Genomic DNA, 24,607 nt, shown 5'->3' on the forward strand with positions numbered 1-24,607 from the left:
TTATTCATAAATTAGAAAGAGAAACTTTATTAATTTCATTCTAATGCATACAACAATAAAACACCGATACCTCATAAAAATAGAGGATCCTTTCTCCCGGCGTGTTCCCCAACACTTTTCGGGGTGTTGCAGTCGGTAAATCTTTGAAACGACAACAGAGCCAGCTCGGTCATTCCACAGATTCTCAGATAGACGACAGCCCCCGTTTCAAGCACACTGAAAACGGTTTTTGTTTCTCAAAATGCTCCACGGCTGAGTCTCACTCCTAGTTTCTTTCTCGAAATTTCCTTGTACCTAGGCCGACATTGGTAAGAGTTTTCGCGTTTCTCGCGGTCTAAGTTGGAAAGAGATGGACGGAGGGCTATCAATGATTCAGCAGACAACCAATAATTCTAGGGTTGCTTGGAAAAGTTGTTAAATGTTTTGTAATTAAGAATTGCTTTTCATAGAAAGTCATGTGTTCAGAAGAGCAGAATTCAGTGCGTAAAAAACTTTCGAAGAAAGACTACAAATGTATTCAATGAAATATGGTCAAGATACATTTGTCAAAGTGTACTCCGACTAAATTCATTGAAAAATATTCAAATCATTAACAGCTAATTGCGTTCAAGATGCATCCACAAAGTGTACCTTAGGAAACACATGCAACTAAATCTATTCAATGTGCATTCGTAGCAAGTGTGCTTAAAAGGCTATTTACATTTTATTATTCAACGAAATGTATCAGACAATTATTCAATGAAATTTACCAGAAAGAAAGCTTTCCTTGGCTACCTTCCTGGAAGGGTATGCGAGGAAATTTCAATCATAAATACATTCAGCAGAAGTGTACTTGAAACTGATGTTTCAGGACCTTTTCAAAAAGAAGGATGGTAGAAGTTTCATAGAAACTAAAATCTGTTAAAAAGAGGCAAAATCCTCTGATGGGGTAAAAACTAACGAGATTGGCAAAAAACTGTTCCAACGTCGACCTATACAGCAGGAAATTTCGGCAGAAATCGATGAGCAAAAAGTTCATTTTTTTAATCATAAATAATAGTAGGATTTTTCGATCTCGAGTTGATGATGATTCGTCCCTTTTGAAGGGAATGTGATGCGAAGTTCAGGTCTTATTCCTTCTTGGAGACTTCGGTGGCAGCGACGGGTTCGACCACTGGACTTGAGGGAGAGCTTGGAACTTCCGTCTTTGGGGCTTCCGATGAAGGGGCCTCGACTGGGGCGGCAACTTCTACGGGCTTTTCGGCTTCCACTTCAGACGGTTTTTCTGGAGAGGCTTCAACATGTACTAAAAGGAAACAAGAAGGATTTTATATTAACGAAAAAAAGAAAAGCAAAGAGAGACACAGATACGTTAATGTTGGCTAAAATTATTGCATTTGTAGAATAATCGAATATAATTAAATTATAACTATACATTAGAAATGAATGAAAATTTTCATCTTGGAACGTATAATTATGCCTTTTTTGGGTTAACTTTTTGGGGCATTGTGGGATGCAAAACGTCCCACCTTTTTAATGCACAATAAGGCATGGCGAGACATTTTTAGATTCGTCTAGAAATATTGCATAGCTACATGTGCACAGGTTTATATTTTCTCTAATGTAAAGTGCAGCTGGTAATACCATCAATGTTATATATTCACATGTGTTGGAAAGTGTCGACATGCTAATGCACCATGTAATACACCATTTTTGTTTTAGTTTAAACGCAATAAAATTTCTGAACAAACTAGCTCTGTTTTCTTTTCTGAAGTCCCGTGTCCCAAAAGGTTTACGAGCTTATTTTTGTTCCGAACGAAATACTCTTTCTGAAGAATATGATATGTATTCTCTTTAAATGTTTGACGGGAAAACATACGTATTCTAGCTCTAAAAAAGGCTCACTATATTAACTCCAATCCAATGTGTCCCTATCCGAATTAAAACGAATATTTTCGCTACCAATATTTCAGATTAAAACCGACATTCAAATTACGTAAGGGTCATTCTTCAAAAAGTGTAACTTTTCTGTCACACGCCTTTTACAGCAAAACCTTTAAGGACTAATTCATTTAACAATGATTTTTAATTTCATCAAAAATATCTCTCTTTAAACCTGCCAAAAAATTTTTAATAATTTTTATTTTAGTATATTTTTGGTTCACAACATGTGAATTCTCACATCCGTGGCATGTCACACACCTGGTGTGACTGTTTATGTTGCTTAATAGCTTGATTAATTAAAAGTATATACTACTTATTTATTATTCCTTTCACTAGTGTCTCAAGTACTAATTGTTTAAGTATATTTAATTTTTTAAAATTGTGTTTTGGTAGGACAAGGAGTCATGTCACACAATTAACTCTCACCTCCGTTACCTAAACATAAAATGCAATTCCTCATTAACACGTGGCAGTAATGACATTAAATTTTATTTTCCATGATACAAGGCAGCCTTCTTGTTTTTTTTTTCAGCCATAGTTGAAGCTGTGAGAGTTTTGTCAGAAAACAAGAAAATAGATTTTGCTTTAAAAACTTAGTGTGGTTATTCTGACTTCTCACCTCCGTGAACTTGATTTTCAGAGATGTTCACTTCTTTTTTTGCATTAATTTACATGTTTTCATATGCTTAACACGTGCAGATGTAGCAACGAAGAAAAAAAAATTCCCTGAAAAATGAATCTATTACGCCTATATTAATGGAAAATTCCTCACCTCCGAGACAGACCTTATCAATGTCATTATTTCTGAGGTTAAAAAGAATGATGAAAGGTAAATACATCAATAATAAGCATTGTACCAAAATTGTAAATTGCCAGTATATCTTCAAATTTACTAAAATCTTTTTATTTAACATACATTTGAAACTACCAATTAAGCCGTACTTTAATTAAGAGAGCTTAATATTATATTCCCACTAATCATTAAAATAGCTGATTGTTAGCACAATTAACAAAATTACTACTTTGATATTAAATTGGCTTCGATTTCTAAAGATTAAAAGTTCTTTTCTTTCTTTTTTTTTCATTTTCGTGAACAAGGCATTTTTTTACTTTTTTACTTATGAGTAAAATAATTGGAACTTAGCTGGGCCGTTGCTTATATTTATTTCTAGTAGGTAACACTTTCATGTAAGAATGAAAAAAGAAGAAAACAAAAGGTTTCGAAATTGAAAAATATTTGCGTTCAAAAGTTACGTTTCCTGGACCCGTAAACTATTGTAGAATCGTAGAATCGTGAAACTAAAAAACATGGGCTGACACGGAATTTCTTCTGCTACTTAAACATGGAATCTTTATTGACAGCCCTATCCTGAGAATAAAACGTAAGACACAACGTAGAAACTTTCCAGAATGGAATTTTTATTTACTATAGAAATGTCAGACACATGACTTGGGACAGAAATTCCGATCCTTAACACGAGTGACACTGGAAAAATTGGACTGACTCAGATGAGGACGCCGAATTAAGTTAAGTAAACACCAACTGAATCCAGAGCTCTCAACTATGTTCTACAGCATATTTTCCTGTATGTCAGATCTTACTAGTGTGGAGAAAAAAGTTCCGTTACGTTTTCTCGAAAACAGCGCTTGCCTAATAGTGATCCTTCACTACCCACCTCATAATTCTGCGATTTGCATTGCTTTTTAACTGTTTACCTTTTTTTTACTACTTTATTGTTTCCAAGATAACTTATAACTATGATCAGTAACATTAATGTGCCCCGATTAGTTTAGAGTTCAAGTGATTTTTACACTGAAAATTTTGGCATCTAACAACTAGCCCCAGAACTGCATCGGATCATTTCATGACTGTAACTCACTTTTCGTGCTCATGGACTGCCCTTTGGTAACGTGGTTGCTTGGCGTGATAAATGTCAAAAATGGAGTTGGTGAACTTTTAAAAGTCTCACGATTCAAATTGTTCCTTCCTTTCTGAAACCAAGCTTTATTAATTTCATTTTCATATTTACCTATCTGCTCTGTTTTGTTATATTGATTAACCAGAAACAAGTAAAAACAGTAGTGAGTGTGGGAATTTTGAGATGGTTAGTAACGGATCACAATTTCCTGGATGCTGTGGTTCGTGAAAAGATAATCATCATTACTGAATTCAACATCCTTAACTTCAACATCTCCTGAAAAACAAAGCTTCAAGCGCTTTTCCGTGTTTAATTCCGACATTTCTCTTGTCAGATGGATGAAATTTTAAACTGATTGTGTTCAATAGATTTGAGTTTCAACATGAAACAATGCTCCATATTAGCCATGACATATTGTGATGGTGATGTTCTCTTTAAAACATGCCTCATTAATTAATGGGAGAAAAAAGAAGTAAGAAGTTCTAACGGTATATTTACAGGTCTACCTGCACAGAAATCTTCTTGAAATGTGTTACTAACTATCTATTACTTACGAAAGTATAACTCCAACATTTCATTCATGTATACATGTCAACATACTCTAAAGAAAACTATAGTTTCTGGTAGCTAAGTGGAGAAGAAATCAAGAGTGGAATAATGCTGTAGGAATTCATAAGAAGAATTAAATTTCTTCACAGGTTTTTCATGGAGAAAACCAACTCATTCCTTTTAAAATTGGATTACAATTTTTATTGCAACTCTGCAGCTCCTCACCAAATTGTAATACACCAATATAACAATTACGTATAAACTGTTTCAAAGAAAAAATACATGGATTCCGTTCTCCGAATGTAACGTGGAGGACTAAAGTTCAGTATAGTATACTCAGCATTAGCACAAGCAGGACATTTCCCGAGAAGGGAGGGGGGAGGGGTATAACAAGTCAAAACTTACTCTGGGCGAGATTTTTTTTTGGACAAACCGTTCTTACATGTTTGTGAGTTAACGTATGGGGATTGGCAGTGTGGTTTAGATCCAAGAGTTCTGAGGGAAGGGCCTAAAGCCCCGGCTTACTGGACATTACCCGTTTTATCAATAGGCGACATATTTCTTTTCTTCTGCATTTTTAAAAAACGTTTCGTCGAATATTTCAATTCAATGTGACATTATGGCCCCGGATGCAATATTACAATTTTACTTTTTCTTGAATCTGATTCTTCATGTTACAAGTAGTTTGCAAGCATAACACGTTCTCATGGAACTTAGTTGAATAGAACCAGTTCTACACTTCTTTGAATTTCAATTATTGAATTATTGCCGCCATGAGCTTCTAGAACTGCAAACACACGTGACAAAATTTCTAATTTTACAAACAAAAAGGATTCTTCTTTTTAATTACTTCGCTACGAATGGATGGCAATTATCTTTAGAATTAGCTGACAATATTTCTTTCTTTGTTTCCGGAACACACATAACAGCGAAAAGTGATCAGTGTAAATTATCGGTTCACAAAAGAAGGAGCATGCGAATCACATGAAAAAGAGAAGTTCTTTTTTTTCGTCCGCACAATCATACGTTTAACCTTCGATGCACCTTTAAAAAACGGTGGTTAATCAAGCTGCTTCGGTACTGGTTAAAAGACTTGTTTAGGATTGGCTTGGCAGATTTTCTTTTGAGCGTTTAATTGAAAACTTGCGTCTTAGTTTTATCATCGGTCGCTGAACTTTCGGGAAGTGGGAAAACGTGTTTGACATAGTGAAGTGAAATGAAGAGAAGGAACGCTCCAAGCATTGATGCTGAAGTCCGAGAGTACTGAGCATCTGTTCTCTAAAGTTGAAAAAGAGGGTCGCATCGAATTTTCGATCGCTAGAAACTTAATATACAACACAAGTAACTCGATAGAACTGGTTTTAAAATAAAACTCAGGTGGGCAACTTTTATTGATTATAAAAGAATTCATATCAATGAGATCATTTTCGTTTTCTGATGCAAAATAAGTTAATCTAATTATATTCTACTCATATCTTCAAAAGACTTCATAAATGGGATAATTGAATGCAAGTATTCAATTAATTCCGCCTTGTTAGTTAATTCGACAACCTTAAAGGGTTTTGCCTTACAAAAATTTTCCTACTTCTTAATAATAAATGTGTCAGGATAGAAAAGTTGTTCATTTTCGAGACATTAGAAAGTGTTTATGCTTTTTCTTTTTAGTTAAAGTTTTATTGCTCCCTGAAAGAATGTTTCAAGCTAGATTATAAAAATCCTCTATGCAAAGGATATGCTTTGTAAGGAAAAAAAAATGAGTTCATTAAAATGAAATATTATTTTAAAGTGGCTAATGCTATCTATAGTTGGGGCAAACCTAACCTGGCAGCGTCGAAATGCTGTGACTAAGATACAGCTTTCACAATGCTGCTTGGTTAAGTTTGCTCCGTTTTTAGTATTGATGTTTTTGAGTAACAGTTTAGTTGCGATTATTGCATTACAAATTTAATAAATTTATTTATTTCACTGGGAGGGTTAAAAAAAAGTTTTAACGGAGATTTTGGTTATTTTTGATTTAGAAATCTGTTTGTGTAACAGAGTTATTCTTTGTACATTTTTATCAACAGGATTTCTTTTCTTTCTCCTTGCTCTTAAACTTTTCATTAATTTAAAACGCATTTGTTTGAATGTCATAGTGTCGAAAGTGTTTTGAACCAGTGTTCTTTACAAGCTCTTGTTTAAAAGTACGCTCCCTTATACATTTTATTTGTCGTGAAACTTGTTACATTCTAATTATAAAAATGTGGGATTTGTAGTAAACATTACTTCTCTAATAATATTTGCTCACTTCTTTTTATAGGTGATTTGATAAGATGATGATAATATATTCATCAATGTAAAATAAACTACAGTTTCAAGTAATGAGACTGATTTTAAATACATTTTTGTTAACAAGCTCTAAAAATACCATGTAACATTAGTCACAGTATGTTCTACAAAGGTCAGAAATTTGATGGTGTGACTGGGGTTTTTATGCTACAAAAATTCGAGTGAGGCAACTTAGTTTCACTTGAAACCCTTTTAGAATAAAGTGAAAGTTTATCTTTTCAGAATTAAGTTCCGAAGAATATAAGGATTATAATGAGGCCCCTAGTTTCAAAACCGGATACTTGCAAAAAATTCGATTTTCTTTTTTTTCTTTGTTAATCTTGTAGAGAATCATAAGGCCTATTTGCCTGCTCAATATTAGGTTCAAAAACCGCTTCTTTCCCCCTTAAAATGGGGCGGGAAGGTCTGCCTCAGTTTCAAAACTGGACTTTTACGTCTCTTGTAAAATTTGGTTTTCTACAAGTATCCGGTTTTGAAACTAGGGGCCTCAATATTCAAAAAGGGGTCTAACCTTTTTCTTTCTCTTCTCCAGTAAGCGAGTCGGAAGATTTGACTATGACATCAGTGGGTTTGGGTGCCTCGGATTTGTCCTCTTCTGGTTTAACTTCCTCTGAACTCTCGGCTGAGAGTTTTTCCTCTTTCTTCTCTTCAGATTTGACTTCTTCGGACTTAACTTCTTCGGCTTTTACTTCTTCGGATTTGGCTTCTTCGGATTTGGCTTCTTCGGATTTGACTTCTTCGGATTTGACTTCTTCGGACTTGACTTCTTCGGTCTTGACTTCTTCGGACTTGACTTCTTCAGAAGAAGTTTCTGGAACGGGTTCTTTGGCGATGGCTTCTGCAACTGTCTCGTCGCTTCGACTCTGGATGACGTCTTCTGCTGCGACTTCTTTTGGTTTCTCGTCAGATGATTCTACGGCTGCCTTCTCTGGTTCAGCTTCGGCAGCAACTTCTTCTTTCTTATCTTGTTCCTAGAATGCACGAAACTTTAATTAAAAGTGAATCGGTGCAGGGGAAACTATTTTAATTTGGTTAAAATTTAGTTTCACATGTGATGTGCAATTTCGTAAATGTCTTCCATTCATTTCAAAGTTTCAGGTGCAATATCAGCTACCATGTGTGTGGTGACTATGTGTAATAAAATATCAAGACTTGTAAATAAAGCAATGTTAGATGAGGTTAACATTTCATAGCATAGTGCTTATTTTCAATCACAAAATCGTTTCTTAGAGTATATATATATATATATATATATATAATAACTCCATAACAATAAGCCAGTTTTTCCCAAAGTGTTCCACATGAACTAGCAAGAGTTTTTCTCGACTGTAAAGAATCCTTGCAAAATGTTAAGAAATGGGAATGTATAAGATGTAAATAGAGGGTTTAACCCCATTTAAATAGGTTGTCACCCAAATTTAGGCAAACTGAAAATGTCATAATGTATCTAACCGATTCAGTACTTTATATTATCTGTTTATTAATAAGCCTATAAGTAGCCTAATGCTACATTAATTAAGTATATTGCATAACAATTTGTAAACAAGTGTTAAATTGCTTTTTGTTACAGTACTTAGAACGGAGCCTACTCAGGCACCCCCTCCCCTACTGCAAAATATCCCCTTTGTAGAAAGTGAAATTTTACGCAGTTTAAAGAAGCATTTAAACACCTCGAAACGAGACATTGCCTCGTTAACATATTTGTTAACTAATCTTAGTGAAGTTAAGTAGCAAGGAGAATATCTAAATTAAGTAAAAAGCAAGGTCACCATTGCAGCTTTTCTTTTCAGAATTAATTTGATAAAACAAGTCTGCGGGAATTTTACCAATTTGTTACAAACTTCCAGCAGGATGACGTTTCGATGCACATTAAACATTTAAATGCTGGACACGCAGACTTTGAAACTGGGTTTGAAGATGTTTCGATTATGGAAATTTATTAATGCAGACAGTGACGTCGAGGAATCGTATGTTATGCAACAAGGAGAACTGATTAGAAAAGGTACAACGGTACTCGAGATTCTCGAGTACCTTTTCTTATCCCCGAAAAAAAAAATCGAGGTGCAGTTTAGAAAGAGATATCAGTAATTACAGTTTCACACAGACGTACTTGTCACGCAAGAAATTTTTCGATAGCTTTTCATCTCTATACCTCAAAGAAAGGGGTTTTAGCAAGGCAGCCAATAGAGCCAGATTGAAAATCTTTGGCCAAAAACATTAAAACTTCAGTCTCATTTCCGCCCACATTAAAAGAGATTATATTACTCCTTCTGTACTTATTATGCCTAAGAATGTCACTAGATTTGCAGCTCAGAGAAGAGGATTCTAACGAGAAGATGAACGATCAGAGAATTGAAACGAACAAACGGAGAATTGACACAAAATGAGCGAACATAGAATTGAAGCGATCTTTGATTTAGATATTGAAATTCACAAAATGCCAGCAATTTATTTCTAGTGAGAAAGTTCTAAAAAAAAATTGCAAAATAAATGATAAAACACGAAGTTTTTAACTTTTTTTTTTTTTTTTTTTTTTTATAGAATGAGCATTTTTTTTTTTAATGAGAAAAACGATGTCACTCATAACAAGTTTCAGTTAATTAACCCTTTTTGGATTAGCGCTTGATTGGAGCATTCTCTGGTTTAGCGTCTCAGATTAGAAAAGTAAAACTACTACTAAGACACAAAAAAGGCCTTGGAGCAACTTCTCGATTAACCATTTGGTTTGTTTTAATCATATGCTTTAAGAAGATTTACCACTTTTCAAACAACTGTTTCCGAAAATTGGCACGAATTTTGTTATTATCGCTAACCAAAATAATTGCAAGACAGAGTGTACGGTTATGCTACTGTATATTTTGCGCTTGTTAAAAAAATATCATGGTTTTAAAATACAAAAATTTTTTTTGGAATTTCGAGCCAAAGAAGGTGATAATCAACAATGACTCACCACTGAATTAAGGCCCCTATAGTTATAGGGGTTCTACAGTGATTCTGGTCTAAACATTGGAGTAGCCCTATAGAGATGTTGGAATAAAAGAAGTTGCCTAAAGAAAAGGTTTCTTTAAAAGCTTACTCATACGAAAAACTAAACACATAGGAAGTAGTTTCCCTTTTGTATGGAGTTTCCCTCAGTTTTTGAACACTTGAAAAACACAATTAGTTAAGTGTTCTTTGAAGTAAAGATATTATCACTTTATTCAAAGTTTGAAAGAAATAAATGAAGCATGAAAATGTTTATGGTAGAATCCATGTCAATTCAACAAGGGGCGTAACATGATGGTCTCAACAAATAAAACAATAAGATTGGGTTCTGTTCAATATGCTCCTATATCATCAATTTCAGTTTCATAATTTAGAAATTTAAAGTTCTTAATTTTGAAATTCTAACTGTATTTGCCAAGTGAGCAAAGGTTCCACTTTTCATAAAACATTTGATATTCAGAAAGTATTTTATTTCAAAGCTATTTCTCGTGTATATCGTCACAACTCGTTCTTATTTTACGTCTAGCTTCAACACGAAAAATAAAACATTCAGAAGAAAACCCCAAAATCTTATGTAAGAATTAATGCACGATGTTTAAAACAAATAAAAGAGCACTAACAAATATTCATGAAATATTCTCCACGTACAGACGATCCTAAGCTCAAAGCTTTGATACGGTTAAACTCTGAAAATATTCCTACACTTTGAAAATCACAAACTACATAAACGAAAACAATTCCACTTCTGACATAACTAATACTTGAATATGTGCAACCGTACGCGAACATCCATGCACTAAAGGGTAATTTTGTTCACGGTACATAAACTGCATACGTCAAAATATAATTTATGGAAGATTCAAATTCCCACGACATGTGAATATATGCTTGTCGTAAATAAGACAATGGATGCACCTTTCATCATGTGAAAGGATGATCATTAGAATTTTGAGAGAAAATTTCATGCTGGAGACAACTATTCTATAACACATAGATTTTTTTTAAAAATTAGATATGTTTCAATCGCATCACAAAAGTTGCATTGTCGAATATTAGCTGTATTAGAGCTACCATAAAATTTAATTTTAAATAAAAATCTCGCTGGTGCATTGGCAGCGTTTTTAGAGGGCTTAATCATTGTTGGGTATTCAAAGAGCGCATTTCGATGGGTAGCTAAGAATTATTGTCCCGAAATAACTAATTTACGATTATTTCGGAAGAGTTTGAAATTTACAATAGTTTACAATCAAGGAAAATATAAAAATAGAAGATTTTTTTTATCTAAGCTAAGAAGAATTAAACTGAGGATGGAAAAAACTCATGTTTGCAGGAATTGAAAAATATCATATTGTAAAATAGCTTTTGAACAAAGTATGCTTAAAAACATCATTTATATTCCAATTCAACACTATTGAATCTCATAGAAGACACTTGTTTGGAAGCAATATAAATAACAAATGTCTAATCATAGTCAATGCTGCCATTTTTGCTTTGCTACATACATATTGGTGTATTGCGAGGTTTAACAATAAATAGTAATCAAGGAAAAGTATGAAGATTTTGAAACTAGCAGTTATATTTTTCTTACCTGAGGTTCAGCTTTAACTTCTTTGATTTCTTCTTTTACTTCAGTTTTAGGTTCAGCATCTTGCTTATGTTCGGCTGCAGTTTCTTGTGGTTGCTCTACTTTTACCTCTTCCTTTTCCACTGGTTTCTCCTCGGGTTGTTCTTGAGGCTTAACCTCTTCTTTCTTCGGCTCTTCTTGTTTAGATACTTCTTGAGGATCATCTTGACGAACAGATGATTCTTCTTTTATCAGCTCTGTGAAAGAAAAAATGAATCTAATTAGGACTTCAGTTGGAAAAATGTGCTATCATTGCCTCAATGATCTGAAAATAAACATCTACAATTCCAGAAAGTACTTGAAATCCCCCCCCCCCAAAAAAAAAACCATTTACATGACCTCTCTTTCAAATATTTTGCAAGAAGTTCGATTTGGAAGTGAAAAATTCAGAGGGATGATAGTATGTATAAAGATAAAGAGAAACTACTGAAGAAAATATCGCTAACCACGTTGAGTCGATGAAAATTTCCAAAATGGTGAGTGATACTCATAGCACGGGTCATCTTTATTGTAATAAATTGTCAGCATGATATCTTCCAAAAATCACTTATATTTTTGGTGACGATAATGCAATGCGCTTGCATTTTCGAAGCAGAATCTGGTACTGAACTCTGCACCATAAGTTGTACTGTAATTATACTTAAAAAATATTAACTTTGTGTTTAAGCGCAATCTGCGAAATCAACTTTCGAAAAATGTGTAAATATGTTTGAAATTTCCAGAGTTTGCATGATTTGAGACACTCTGCGGCAACTGTTGTATACATATATTTTTTGGTACTAACCAAAGATCAACACCTCCTCCATGAAGCTCCAGTTGCGACAAAGAAGTTTTAAACAACCGAGTCACAATTTCCTTGACGAGATATTTGTTAGAGTCACTAAATTCTCATCCGATCATAGGCGGCTCGTAAAAGGGAGCGGGAGGGAGCAAGATAGGTGACTTACCCCTCACTTTTCAAAGCAAATGGGTCTCACTTCTCTACTTTTCTTTCGAAATTATCGATCGATCAATTAATGCTAGTATTGATGGATTGACGTGTTTAAACAGAGAGTTGACTTAATAATTGTGTGTTTTTATATTTTTTCACGTTATTATTTCCATATAAATAAAAATGGAACTTTGAATGGGGGGGGGGGGGGTAGGAGGAAGTCTACTTTTGGCACTTTTCTCTTTTTTTGAGAAGATCATTCAATCAACAATGACGTTTAATACCAATAATTTTGAGCAATTTTTTGAAAGAAGTTCAGTTTTAAGAGTTAAAGCCCAGATTTAAGCCAATCTAACCCCCCCCCCCCCCTTACGTCTTGTCTGATCCCAAATATATAAGATAATTTTAAATTAAAGAAAAGATTTTTCCTTTGCCTATAATTACAATTTATACGTAACTATTGAAGTTGCAACAGCAAACTATTAAAGTTGCAATAGCAATTGAAAACCTAACGACCTTCTTGATTGCTAGTTGAATGATCTAGGAAAACAATGTATATTTGCTGTCATTTGCGGTAAATAATAAAAAACGTAATTGCCTGAGCGAAAAATTTGGTTTTTGAAAAATACACATGTGGTTTGATGGTATTTTAGTCATAACGAAGAAAGGACCTTCCACACGAAAAGTGGAAAAGAAAACAACACGGAAATGTACGAAAACAAACTTTTTACACGATGCTGCACGATTATGGGACCTTAAGAAAAACCCCTAAGTAATAAGCCATTCTTAATTATGATCATCAGCTCGAAGGTCGAATGTTTCTTGTCTGTGGATGACATCACATGAGAATAAATAAGAGGTGGAGGTTGAAAGATCAAGCGGTCTGGTCTTTCCTGGAATGTTCTTTTCATACAAAAGGTGAGGGTGGGTCAAGGTTTGAAAAAGGCTTGAAATGAAAGTAGGGAGTATCTTTTTTAAGGGGTAATATTTATTACATCCAACGACCTTCGGCATCAGTCACGATACCCGGCTTGGCGAAAAATAAAACTAAAGCCGGCAACGGATTTTCGAAATAATTATGAATATTTGATTACATCCCTTATGATCCAAGTGCTGTCATTCCATTACATCATTCGAAAAGTTTCATTTTGTGAAAGGTTCGCAGTTGTTTACGAAAATCTTCGTCGGGACGTCCTTGACAAGGATTTGTGCTCAATGCATAATAAGTTCTGAATGCTGCTTTTTCGATAGTTAAGAGGGTTGGAAAATAAAATTCTAAGCGTTTTATTGATTCTATTTCAAATGCGTATAAATAAGAAAAAGGTATAAAATGTCTGCACGGAATGCAGTAGTAAATGACGTTAGTCATCTTTAAGTGAACAATTAGTTTCATGACAAAAGCATGCATAGAGAATTAATCTGATAGAAGAAAGCAAGAAAAAGAAAGCTTATGTATATTTTGAAACATTTAATGAAACAGTTACAAAAAACGTTATAAAACTACTATTTTAAAAACTTATACATTGCACATCGTCCTTGCGCGAAAAATGTTTTTATTCTTCAATGTATGGTTTTCTTCATCTTTAAATGAGTTTAAAAGTGTCACGCTCTTACACTCATAAAGTTTGTACTGTAAATCACAACGATGAAAGGCATCAATAGTTTTATCGATATCGATACTTTAGAAATACATCGATAGTTTTCAAACGATTTCCATCGACAGTTTTCACATTGGTGAGCTTAAGTTGAGTTAATGCATTTTTAATGCATTTTTTAATGACCTTGACTGCTTATTAATTTCAAATTATTTCTTTTACTAATAGTAAACAAAATCACTTTTCTTTAACAAAAATAGAGTTATTCTTAAATCGGTGTCAACGCTTTCTAGACAGCACATTAAAGAATTCTTTATAAAAATTACAGTGACGGAATAACAAAATCATGGTATTGAACGAGTATCAATAATTCTGCAATTTTTAACTGTCTTAAAAGTGCGAAATAACTAACTGCAACTAACAATCCTCTGAGCGGGTAATTCCTTCTTCTGTGAAAGACTTCAGTTTAATGCCAGATTCGGAAAAGGAAGTTATAAGAAACACAATAGAATTTTATTAAATGATACTTTCAAACTTCCATCCCTCCCCCGGTTTCTCATTTCCTGTCTTTTGACAAATTGTAAAACTATAATTAAAATTTCAACGAAAAAATCAGGATAAAACACAAGGTGTATTTTAATTCATTAGCAAACAAATCAAGGTAAAAGAACCATGCATAAAATATTAGACTTTTGCTTCATAAAAATCATGGGATGTGTCTGAATATGTTACGGATATTTAGAGATCTGAATTCTCAATCTCATCGTTGTTGAGTGTTAAAGCGTGTCTTTTGATTCTTCGAACACTCTTTAAGAGGTGATATAGTCTGCGTCAGATCCTGCTCGTGAGTCTTAAGCAACGTAGTGTGGGAAAAGAACCAAAAGAAGTTACTTTATGTTAGCGGATATGATCAATGTTATTCAAAGGTACCACATCAGTGGGTGTAGAGAAATTAAGTGATAATTTAAAGTTTGATTTTAATTTATAAATCTACGAGTAAAGTTTAAAATCCACCTCTTCTTGATACTCATTAAAGTATTATGTTTTTAAAAATTGAGTTCTCTCTCTTATCATTTTAAAACTGCCGCTTAATTTTTATTTTGTCACCCTTCATCTCCCTTAAATGATGCTATGGTCTGCTCGAAAAATGTTCAGAAGACTTATGAGCAGGGTTGGCCAAAACCCGGGTTTTTTTAAAAAAGCCCATGGACCCAGGGTTTTTTTGGGTTTTTTTAAATAAAACCCAAAAAAACCCAACTAAAGCTGGGTTTTTTAAAAGAAATGTTGGTTTTTTTTTGTCTTTTTTTATGGAAAATGTGGGGTGCTGGAGCATACTGTAGCGTAAGTTTATGGACAAAGCACAAAAATTGTTTTGGGGTAAAAAAAGCTGGAAAATCCAGCGTTTTCTGAAGAAAAGTAAAAAAGAGGACGAAACCCAAGAATGGTGAAGTTTCAGATTTTTTAGTTTCCATGATTACCAACAGTTAGGGCAAAGTTACTCCTCGAGTGATAAAATCTATTGTTCGTTTGTTCGTTTTTAATTACATTTTTCTTTTCTTTTTTTTTTTGCATTTTACATTATTGTATTTCATTTTGTCATGCAAAACTACTGTAGAACCTCAAGTAGTTTAAATCCCTTTTTTACTGAATTCCAGCTTAATCAAGACATTTCTTTGAATTTTATGTTGCCTGTTTTTCTATTTCTGTGTATAGAGAGAAATATTGAATTTTTTCGTCGTAAGATAATGAAAATACTGTACATCTTATTCTGTTTTCTGTCCTGCCGTTTGTAAAACCTGTTAATGTCTAAAAAATATACCTTGTTTATTCGAGATTTGTGATGTGTTGATTTGCAGAAAATAATTCACATGAAAACCTATTAGCTAGAGTAGTTTCCTCTGTACCCTCTACAAATATTGAGAAAATCAGACGTGACAGGACTTAGTCAAGATAATTTGAGTTATTTATTGACCAGTTAAAGAAAAAAAGTTAAAACATATTTGTTTAAAATCTTTGAATTATTTTTTAATGCCGTTAAGAGTTAAGAAATACTATTCAAGCTCAAAATTCATTTTTTATGTCCATTGTCTGTGGTAAGAACAAATAAAAAAGTTTAAATTGTGAAAGTATTTAAATTAATTAATTTTTTTAAGAAACTTCTCAGAAAATTTTTAAAAAACCCAAAAGTGGGTTAAATAATGGGTTTTTTTAAATGGGTTTTTTCAAAAAAACCCATTGGGTCCAACCCAATTGGGTCCAATCCGGCCAACCCTGCTTATGAGGCATAATCGGAAAACAAGCAACGAAATAGCCTTGTATGACTGCATTTGAATGATTTCATTTAAAAAGAAAGATTTCAGTGGCGATAGGGAGAAACTAAGTATTTCAATTTTTCTTCTAGTTTAATAGCGTTAAAAAAAAAGAGAGAGGTGTTTGCGTAATACTCAGCGTGATATTTGCTATTAAAAAAACACGATTTCTTTCTATCTCTTTCACATCATTTAGTTAAATCACCGGTTTGTTTTAATTACATCTGATTCACGAAACTCCCTTCAAAGCTTTCAAAACACATTTAAGTCACACGATGTGCATGCTTGCACCTGCAAGATACCTTTGCTCAAGTAAGATGCTTATCCAAGAAGTTTGAAGATAGATTAAATTTTAATCATGCAAAAACAACACAGTGGGAGTGTGGCAAGGTTGTGCATGCTTGTACAAACAAAAATTCTTTCGTTTCTCAAAACAAAATATACGTGTTGCCCATTCAAATTATTTTTTTACAATCCACTGAAAATATTCTGCAAGAAGCAGAAACTATTTTTAACCGCACAAGTTTTTATTTTAATTGACATTTTCCAAGGCAATCTATCACCTGAAACCAATATCATACGCAAAAGTGATACTTGTGCAAGCATTTTACGAGTGGTTACGGAAAGAAATTTTGCATTCTTGTTCAAGAATGCATACCATGCAAATTTAAGAGCAGGTTGCCAATTTTAGGGATGCTGTAGCCTGTTTTAGATTCTGCTCTTCAGGCTTACAATGAGTAATCCGCAAATAAACTAAAAAAATACCTTGTGCCATACAATTTTATCAATTTCCTTCCAGAAAAATAATACCAATGGTGGTGAAGAAATTAACTGAGAGTTTTTTAACACTTGAATATTTTATTGCAAGTAATAAACTATGTTTTTAAGATTAAAAGTCTATTAAAATACCTTGAAGGTTGATGGCCAGAGCATACATTAAAAGGAAATTGCTGCAAATAATATTTCTGACAAAAAGTACGAAAACGTAACTTGCTGTTCATAGGAATCAAGATAAATTAATTTACTCAAATTGTAATACTTTTATTTACTTTAAAAAAAAGAGAACATGTTTATCTTAGTAACGATTGTAACTAACAATTTAGTTTGAAACTAATGTTTAGTTTTCCTGTATTAATCAAAAGGGATTTGCTGCTGCAGAAAATAGCCCATGGAAAAAAATGATTGAAGAAAAGCGGAAGAAACAATGTGCTTGCGTTCACATTAAAAATACCCCTCTGCAAAAGGAAATTAAAGCAACCAAGGAAACATTGCATATGAATTGCTCTTCAATAATCTCGTTTCGTAAAAATATCCTTTCCAAAAGTTACATTTAACATACTCTCCAGCCATTAAAGCACCTTATTTTGAATTAAACTGTTCTTCTCTGAGATTGATCAATCCAAAAGACACTAGAATTGAAAAAATACTTTCTGTCGAGAACCGAAAGAAACACAACAATTTTTCAACAAATTTGTAGTAAAAATAAGATTATTTCGCTGTAAAAATTGGTCATATTTTGCAAAATTGAAAAATTGATGCCCGTTTCAACGTACTGAGAATACGTATTTTGAAAAATGTTCTTCTGCTTTCATGGCTGATTTTAGTTCATTTTCCTACTTTTAACTAGTTTTTCCCCCCCAAAATCTTTGATACCAAATCATAAATCCCATTTTTATAAAAATATTTCTTGTACTTGAAACTAATCTTATTCCTTGTATCTGATAACCAAGTGATTTCTACGAACCGTTCATCTGTGACAGGAAATAAATAAACCATCCACTAAATAAAAAGACTCACGTTTACGGATGACATGATCGAAACCTCTTAAGTTTTGCCGAAATGAGACGTAAAAAAAAAATCTCATTATGGAAATGGTAATAAAAACACTGAAACCCAGACAAGGTTATTGCAGGTTTTAAATCTCATTTGGTTGATAATACAAAAAACAAGTTTCAGGTGGATTCACCTGCTTATAAAAAAAAAAGAAAAAAGTTTCGGTTACCAATGATGGAGAGAAAACGGCTTTTTATAAGCAACGGTAACTAAGCATTTTGAGAAATGTTTTACATATAGAAATGAGAGGACGAAAGTAATAACTAAGAAGTTATTCTTGTCTCAGACAGATAAGTAGCATTTATTAACATTGACTGACAGACTTATTTTCAACAAATACTTTTGAGGGTGGCCTTTATATATGAATAATTTAGTTTATGAAAATTTAATTTATTATTTGATTAGTTTTAGTTAAAATGCTGACTTAGAAAACAATGATTAAAAATTGGTGGGTAAAAATTTATGCAAATTTGTTTAGTGATTTTAAAGCATTATTTCCAAACGCATATTTTGCATATTTTTCGGACTTTGAATTTTTTAAAAACACTAACAGTTATTAGAAATATTTTTCATTCAAGCATATAATTTAGTAAGCAATTGTTTTATTGATTTTTTCAAAACTTTAACTGGTATTAAGCAGAATTTTTGCTGATGAAAAATTAATAAATTGCAGGAAATTGTTTTCTTTTTTTTTTTTTTTTCAAGAAAGTACAAAATGGATTTCTTCTTGCAATGTTATTTTAGCGTCTGAAAAACATTTTCAACCAAACAATATCAAACGAAAATAAAAATATTTTTTTCTCACTTAAGTAGTTTTTGTAAAATTTTATTTCAGTGATTTCAAAAATGTAACTGACACATCTGTACCTCAGAACTAGAAGTAAGTAAGTCACATTATGGTTATTTTACAGGAGGGTGGAAAAATATTTTTCTGGCGCATCGCAAGGGATAGAACGTACGCTCTTTTAACCCTGGTAAAAAATTGAAAAGGATTTTTTGAAAAAGAATAAAAATGTACTACTTTCCGTTTGGCAGAAAAATGAGCAATTTCATGACCAGCGACCTACAACCCGGGCGCCGGGACGACTAAAACTATTTCCTTGGTGACTAATTTTTTCAGGACTAGAGTCCTTCAGAAGCCGATGCTACACCGAGTTTTTTTCTTGGTTCTGAGGAGCAACTTATCTTTAGCAAAAAAAAAAAAAAAAAAAAAGGATCCTAAGATTTTTTAAAAACTTTTCTCAGTAACTGTCCATGACCATTATGGACTTGAACGATCCCATTTTTAAAAATAAGTTTCATCGTTAAAAATTAAATCATCTCAAAAGTCATAAAAGCTATACGAAGATTGATAACGTCAAATTAGTCACCAAAGAAATAGTTTTTGTCGTCCCGGCGCCCGGGTTTGTCGGAGGCAGGTCATGCGATCGCGCATTTTTCTGCCGAACGGAAAATTGACCACTTTCTGTACCCCAGAGATAGACTGACTAAGTCCAAAAATTGCGATTTTTCGTTTATTAGTGCATTGTATGTACGAGCTGTTACCTTTTAAAAGAATTTGTAGAAATATTCAAAAAGCAAAATATTGAAAAATGCTTAGTAGAATTCATATTTTTTTCGCGTAAAATAAGCTTAATCTCTTCCAAGAATTTCTCCTCTCTTTTCAAGCGTTATAAGATATCTTATTCAATAAAAACAACAATAAGTTCAGCATCAATGAATAAGCTTTCAAGTGAGGAAAGCGCTTTCCAGTGCAGCCTCAGAAAAGAGAGAGAGAGAGAGAGACTTGGTTCTATGTCATGACGTAACTACCCATTTTCAGCATTAAAACTTTCATTTAAATACATATTTATGAAATTTGTTTCAGAAAGTTTTGACGCTTACATAAATAATTCATTATTTTACGCATCTCAAACTTGTAACATCTTTTATCTGGCTTCCCTGTATTCTTAATTGAATATGTTTGCATTTAAAACGCGCCTTTTAGGATATTAAGAGTGCAAATGCTGTCAATGAAGCAGAAAAGATCAGTGAATATTTTTTTAAAATAAAAGTTCCTTCTTGTTCGTGTTCAAGGTTGTTATTTTGAAACTTATTTCTTGTAACTCTTAGTCCTTCAAGATACATTGGAATAAAGAGAAAGACTGATTGTCAGTTAGCCTACATTTCCATCTTTCATCTAAACATTTCGTTTTCTTGACAATCAACCAAATGAATAATATTAAATGCATATATCTGTTCTACAGAATCAAAATAACATAAGTCAAATTATCACCACTTGGCAGGTGAGAGTAAAAACATTTGTCTGGTGCAAACAAAGGCTGGGATTCACGATTTTTTAACACTGGTAAATAATTGAGAAGGATTTTTTTTTTTAACGGAATGACATTGTTATGGATCAACGCGTGATAAGATTCTACATACAAATCAGAAAATTGAAAATTTTCGACTAAATCTGGCTCTGAGGTACAAATATTAGAAGACTGATTACATATTTTTAAAGTTCAGAAAAATGTTCTACTAATAATGCCCTTTTTAAACAAACGTTATTTATAAAAACGAAATTAGATGATTTGCAAAATATTTTTCATTTTCCTAATTTTAAATTATTTTGTTTTGCTTATTTAAAAGCAATATTTTTAAGAATTAAAGAAACAGAAATAAAGGTTTTTTAATAGAACATCTTAATTAGATTCATGCAACTTCTTTAGTATTGATCGCGAATTTTCTCTCCTTATATACAAGGAAATAAATTTAGAAATATTCTGCTTGTGGTTCTAAATGAGGTTTCTTTTTGAGAAAAGTATTACTTCAAAATGTGAGTTTTATATTTCATTCGTAATGCAACGTTTCAAAGTAATTTAGGAAAAAGATAAATTTTGCGCTACTTATTGTATTTTTTAAGTTCAATTCTATGTAGTAAAACTTGCCATCGTTATTTGATTTAACATTGCTATACGGCTTATTAAACCGCAGTCAAATGTATTTCTGAGAATTACCATAGATCTATTGAATGATTTGAGCAAATTTGGGGCATCCACATAAAAGAAATAACTGTCGAAAGATATTATGATGGTTGGAGATCATATTTTTTTTAGGTTTTATTTTCTTAAACTTGAAAAAAAGAAATTACATTTGTAGTTTAAACTATTTAAATCACGTTTTCATTTTTGGGTTTGTTCATGGGTCAAAATAAAAAACATCAATCGCGCCATACGGTAATTTAATATCATGCAAAAAAAGTCTTAAAAATAATTATTTTCAGTTTAATAACTAATCATCTGTTGAGTCAACGTAAACGAAAATTGACATACTGTGAATTTTGGTGCTGAGATTAAAATGTATCGTTGTTATTGGAAATTTAAAAGTTAAGGCTCATGTCCTCACATAAAGATAACTTCTAATATATATATATTAATGCAATTTTATTGGGCACGTCTTTTCTTATGAACTGATATATTTTGCTTGTCATTTGAGTAATTGGTATTTAAAGTAAAAAAGCTAGTTTTGTTTCCAGGACCTCATATAGATGATGAAAATTCCTCAAAAAATACCAAGTAACTATTTAAACTATAAGACATTCGCATTTATAAAAGCAAGTATTTTTTTTTCTTTTCAATTTAGATTAGCTTATCGATCACTGCTTTAAAGATTCAGAAATGCTATCTATTTTCATAAAAGTTGTCAAGAGCTTATTGATAAAGAAAAAAAATGTTGCTAGAAAATCCACTGAAATATGGCGCTAAATCAAATTCTGCAGCAAAACAGGATCGATTACAATACTATAATTACAGTGAAGGACAGGTAGCTTCTCAAAAATAGCTTCAACAGAGTAAGTTCAATGGAAAGCAAGTGATAAAATTCACACGGTTTGGCTGAAAAATTGATTGCTGTAGCTACAAAACCACTTGTGAAAAATAATTGATCATGATATAGTTCGGAAAATAAAATCTAACTTTACTGAAACTGATAATGTGCATTACATTGAACTGATAGTGCAGAGAAAACTTTCGTTTGGCCGAGAACTAAATTCAAATACATTCGTTCTGGTTTATCTATGAAGAATACAATTATCTTGAGGGGAAAAAGAAATTTCGCTACAATAGATCGTCAAGGTTAGTTATTCTTCAAGTCGGCGTCATTATTTTTGGAACCCTTTTTTGTGGCAAATGATATTTTTTTTACAAGGTTCAATTATTGCAAAGGTCTGAACTCTTTTTCTGTGAGAAAATATTTTTTGCTATCATTAAATGAATGAAATAATGTGATAAGGTATTTCTGCATATTAAATTATGTAAGGTAATGTTACTAATCTAGGGAAGCAGAATGGCTTCGCTATTGCTTGAAGATGTACTTAAAATGTTAGATGATACACTAATTTTATTTAAAAGGAGAACTGTTGATCATTTAGTAGCGTAATAGGCAGAGCAGGAGGCTTTACCAATACCCGGGGACCAGGGTTCATCTGCTGAAAAATATGTAGATGTAATCAATCCTCAATATCTTTCTATTATATCCTACCAGCTAGAACTAGTGTCCCACGAAGATTTATAGGGCCCCTCTGTATTCCCTGTTTGGCCAATACACTTGTACAAGATGGGTGGTTATTTCGCTTGCAAAAAAAAAGTACCAGAACAATCCATTAAGAATATAATTTGACGATGTTATTTTAAACAAATGTTGTTCCTACGGTTCATTCAAATTGGGGAAATTTTAATTAAAAACTAAATTTTGATGTTTTGGAAGTATGAATTAGATTAATTTTAATTATTCAGGTTCAGGAAAAAATTCACACACACACACAAAGCATATTTGATAAGAACCTGAAACATCTAATTCAGCGCCTTTCAAGAGATGACTAGATGCCGGTAGATGGTTTTAGTTTAAGCGAGACATAACCTGAAGATTAAAGCTACATAATATCTTACCAGAAAAAGAAAAAAGTCTCGAATTGAAATTTATGCGCAAAACATTGCGCGTATTGCACATAAAGATAGGAGTCTTTAGCCTCATGGGAAACTTATGTTAAAACTTTTGAGATATTTTTATTTTCAAAAAATTAAGGAAAGAAAGCCATTTTAACTCACGTTTTTTATTTCTTAATGTCTTTAAACTTAATATAATTGATTATATTTGTGTGCTGCAATTCACTTGCTAATAATTGGGTGACGCATAGAAAAGAAACTGTTTCTTGAAGGAAAATATCTTAGCAAAAATTGTATCTCAAAAACACTTTTCAATTGCGAACCATTTATTCAAATTGGGTTGAAAATAATTTTAATAAATAAAAATTCATTAAATTCTCTAATGTTGTTCTTTTATATAAATAAATTCTATTTAAAATAGTAAAAGAACGACCATCATATACCCATTCGTTGGGATTGAAAAAAATAATATGATTTTACATTGTTTTAAAAAACATTTTATGACAAACCAACCCTTTTAGTAAGCATTAAAATGTATGCATGAAATTAATTTCAATGAAGAACGACATATTTACGTCATAGACGTACAAATTTCCTCACGGTCGACACATTTCTGTTATAAAATAATTATTAACGTGATATTTGAAAAATATTAAAACAGAGAAAACATTTCAAAATCAACAATTTTGATGTCCGAAATATTTTGCTGAGTGTGACAGAGAATTGCATCTTTTCATAGCATTTTTACTCATAACTGAACAAGTGCTCATAACGTAATTGAACTAACGTTGAACTAATGTTCATAATGTTACTGAAAAAATAATTGTTCACAATGTCACTCACTAAAAAATGTTCCCAATCACAACTGATCAAAAGCTTCGATTAAATTTTTCAAAATAAAACGTATGACTAAAATAGAACTATCCATAAATTTTTCGTAGTTAAAATTTCATTTAAAATCAATGAAATAATTTTTAGTTCATGTAGAACGACTGCTAGTAGTAAAAAAAAAAATTTGAAATGCTTTAGAAGTTTTCATATAAAAGGCATTTTATATTTTACGCCTAGGAGTTTAACAACGAATGGGGAAAATATTTTAAGACAGAAAAATAAAGTATTGAACTGACCAGGAGCAGGTTTGTCTTCTTCAACGGCAGCTACGACAGTTGAGGATGGCTCTTCGGCCTTCGCATCTTGGGGCACCTGGGGCACGGCCTCCTGCGCCTTTTCGGCCAGCACCTCTTCCGATTTGACTTCTCTCCTCCTGAGGTGCCGGGGCGCTGCGAAAGCCCCAGTCACGGCCACGGCAAGAAAGCATATAGCTACGAACTTCATCTTTCTCTGAGTTTGGACGGAAAATTTCGGATGATGCAAACGGATCAGATGAAGAGAGGAGTTTGAGGGCTCAGCGCGCGGTGCGGGGGTTCTCATACCCTTCGATCTCCTCCCCCTTTTCCACTCCCGCCCGCGGTCCTGGACGGAGCGCCGCCTGGCGGTCGACCTTTGCGTGACGGTTGTCTTTGAAGTGTGTGCGATCTGGATACTGGGGATGAATTTGCGGGTTTGTTGCGCAAAAGATTTCTTTTTTCGCTGTCTCTCTCATTTCAGACACTCGTAATGTTTGGTTTTTGTTTCTTTCTATTTTAGGAAATGAGTAAAAATAGAAATTCTGATTTTATATTTTGA

General features: G+C 32.8%; 1 protein-coding gene across 1 annotated transcript; it reads right to left on the minus strand.

Moving 5' to 3' along the window:
• Positions 1-24,344, minus strand: LOC129219755 (probable serine/threonine-protein kinase kinX). Its single transcript, XM_054854049.1, has 4 exons — positions 24,049-24,344; positions 11,293-11,525; positions 7,231-7,690; positions 1-1,285 (listed from the first exon to the last, which is right to left on the minus strand). Exons 1-4 carry the CDS (start codon positions 24,254-24,256, stop codon positions 1,110-1,112), a joined length of 1,077 nt encoding a protein of 358 aa, XP_054710024.1. The 5' UTR covers positions 24,257-24,344; the 3' UTR covers positions 1-1,109.
• Positions 24,345-24,607: the final 263 nt, after the last annotated feature.

This window comes from Uloborus diversus, chromosome 4 (genome assembly GCF_026930045.1).
Source record: "Uloborus diversus isolate 005 chromosome 4, Udiv.v.3.1, whole genome shotgun sequence".
Classification (NCBI taxonomy): Eukaryota; Metazoa; Arthropoda; class Arachnida; order Araneae; family Uloboridae; genus Uloborus; species Uloborus diversus.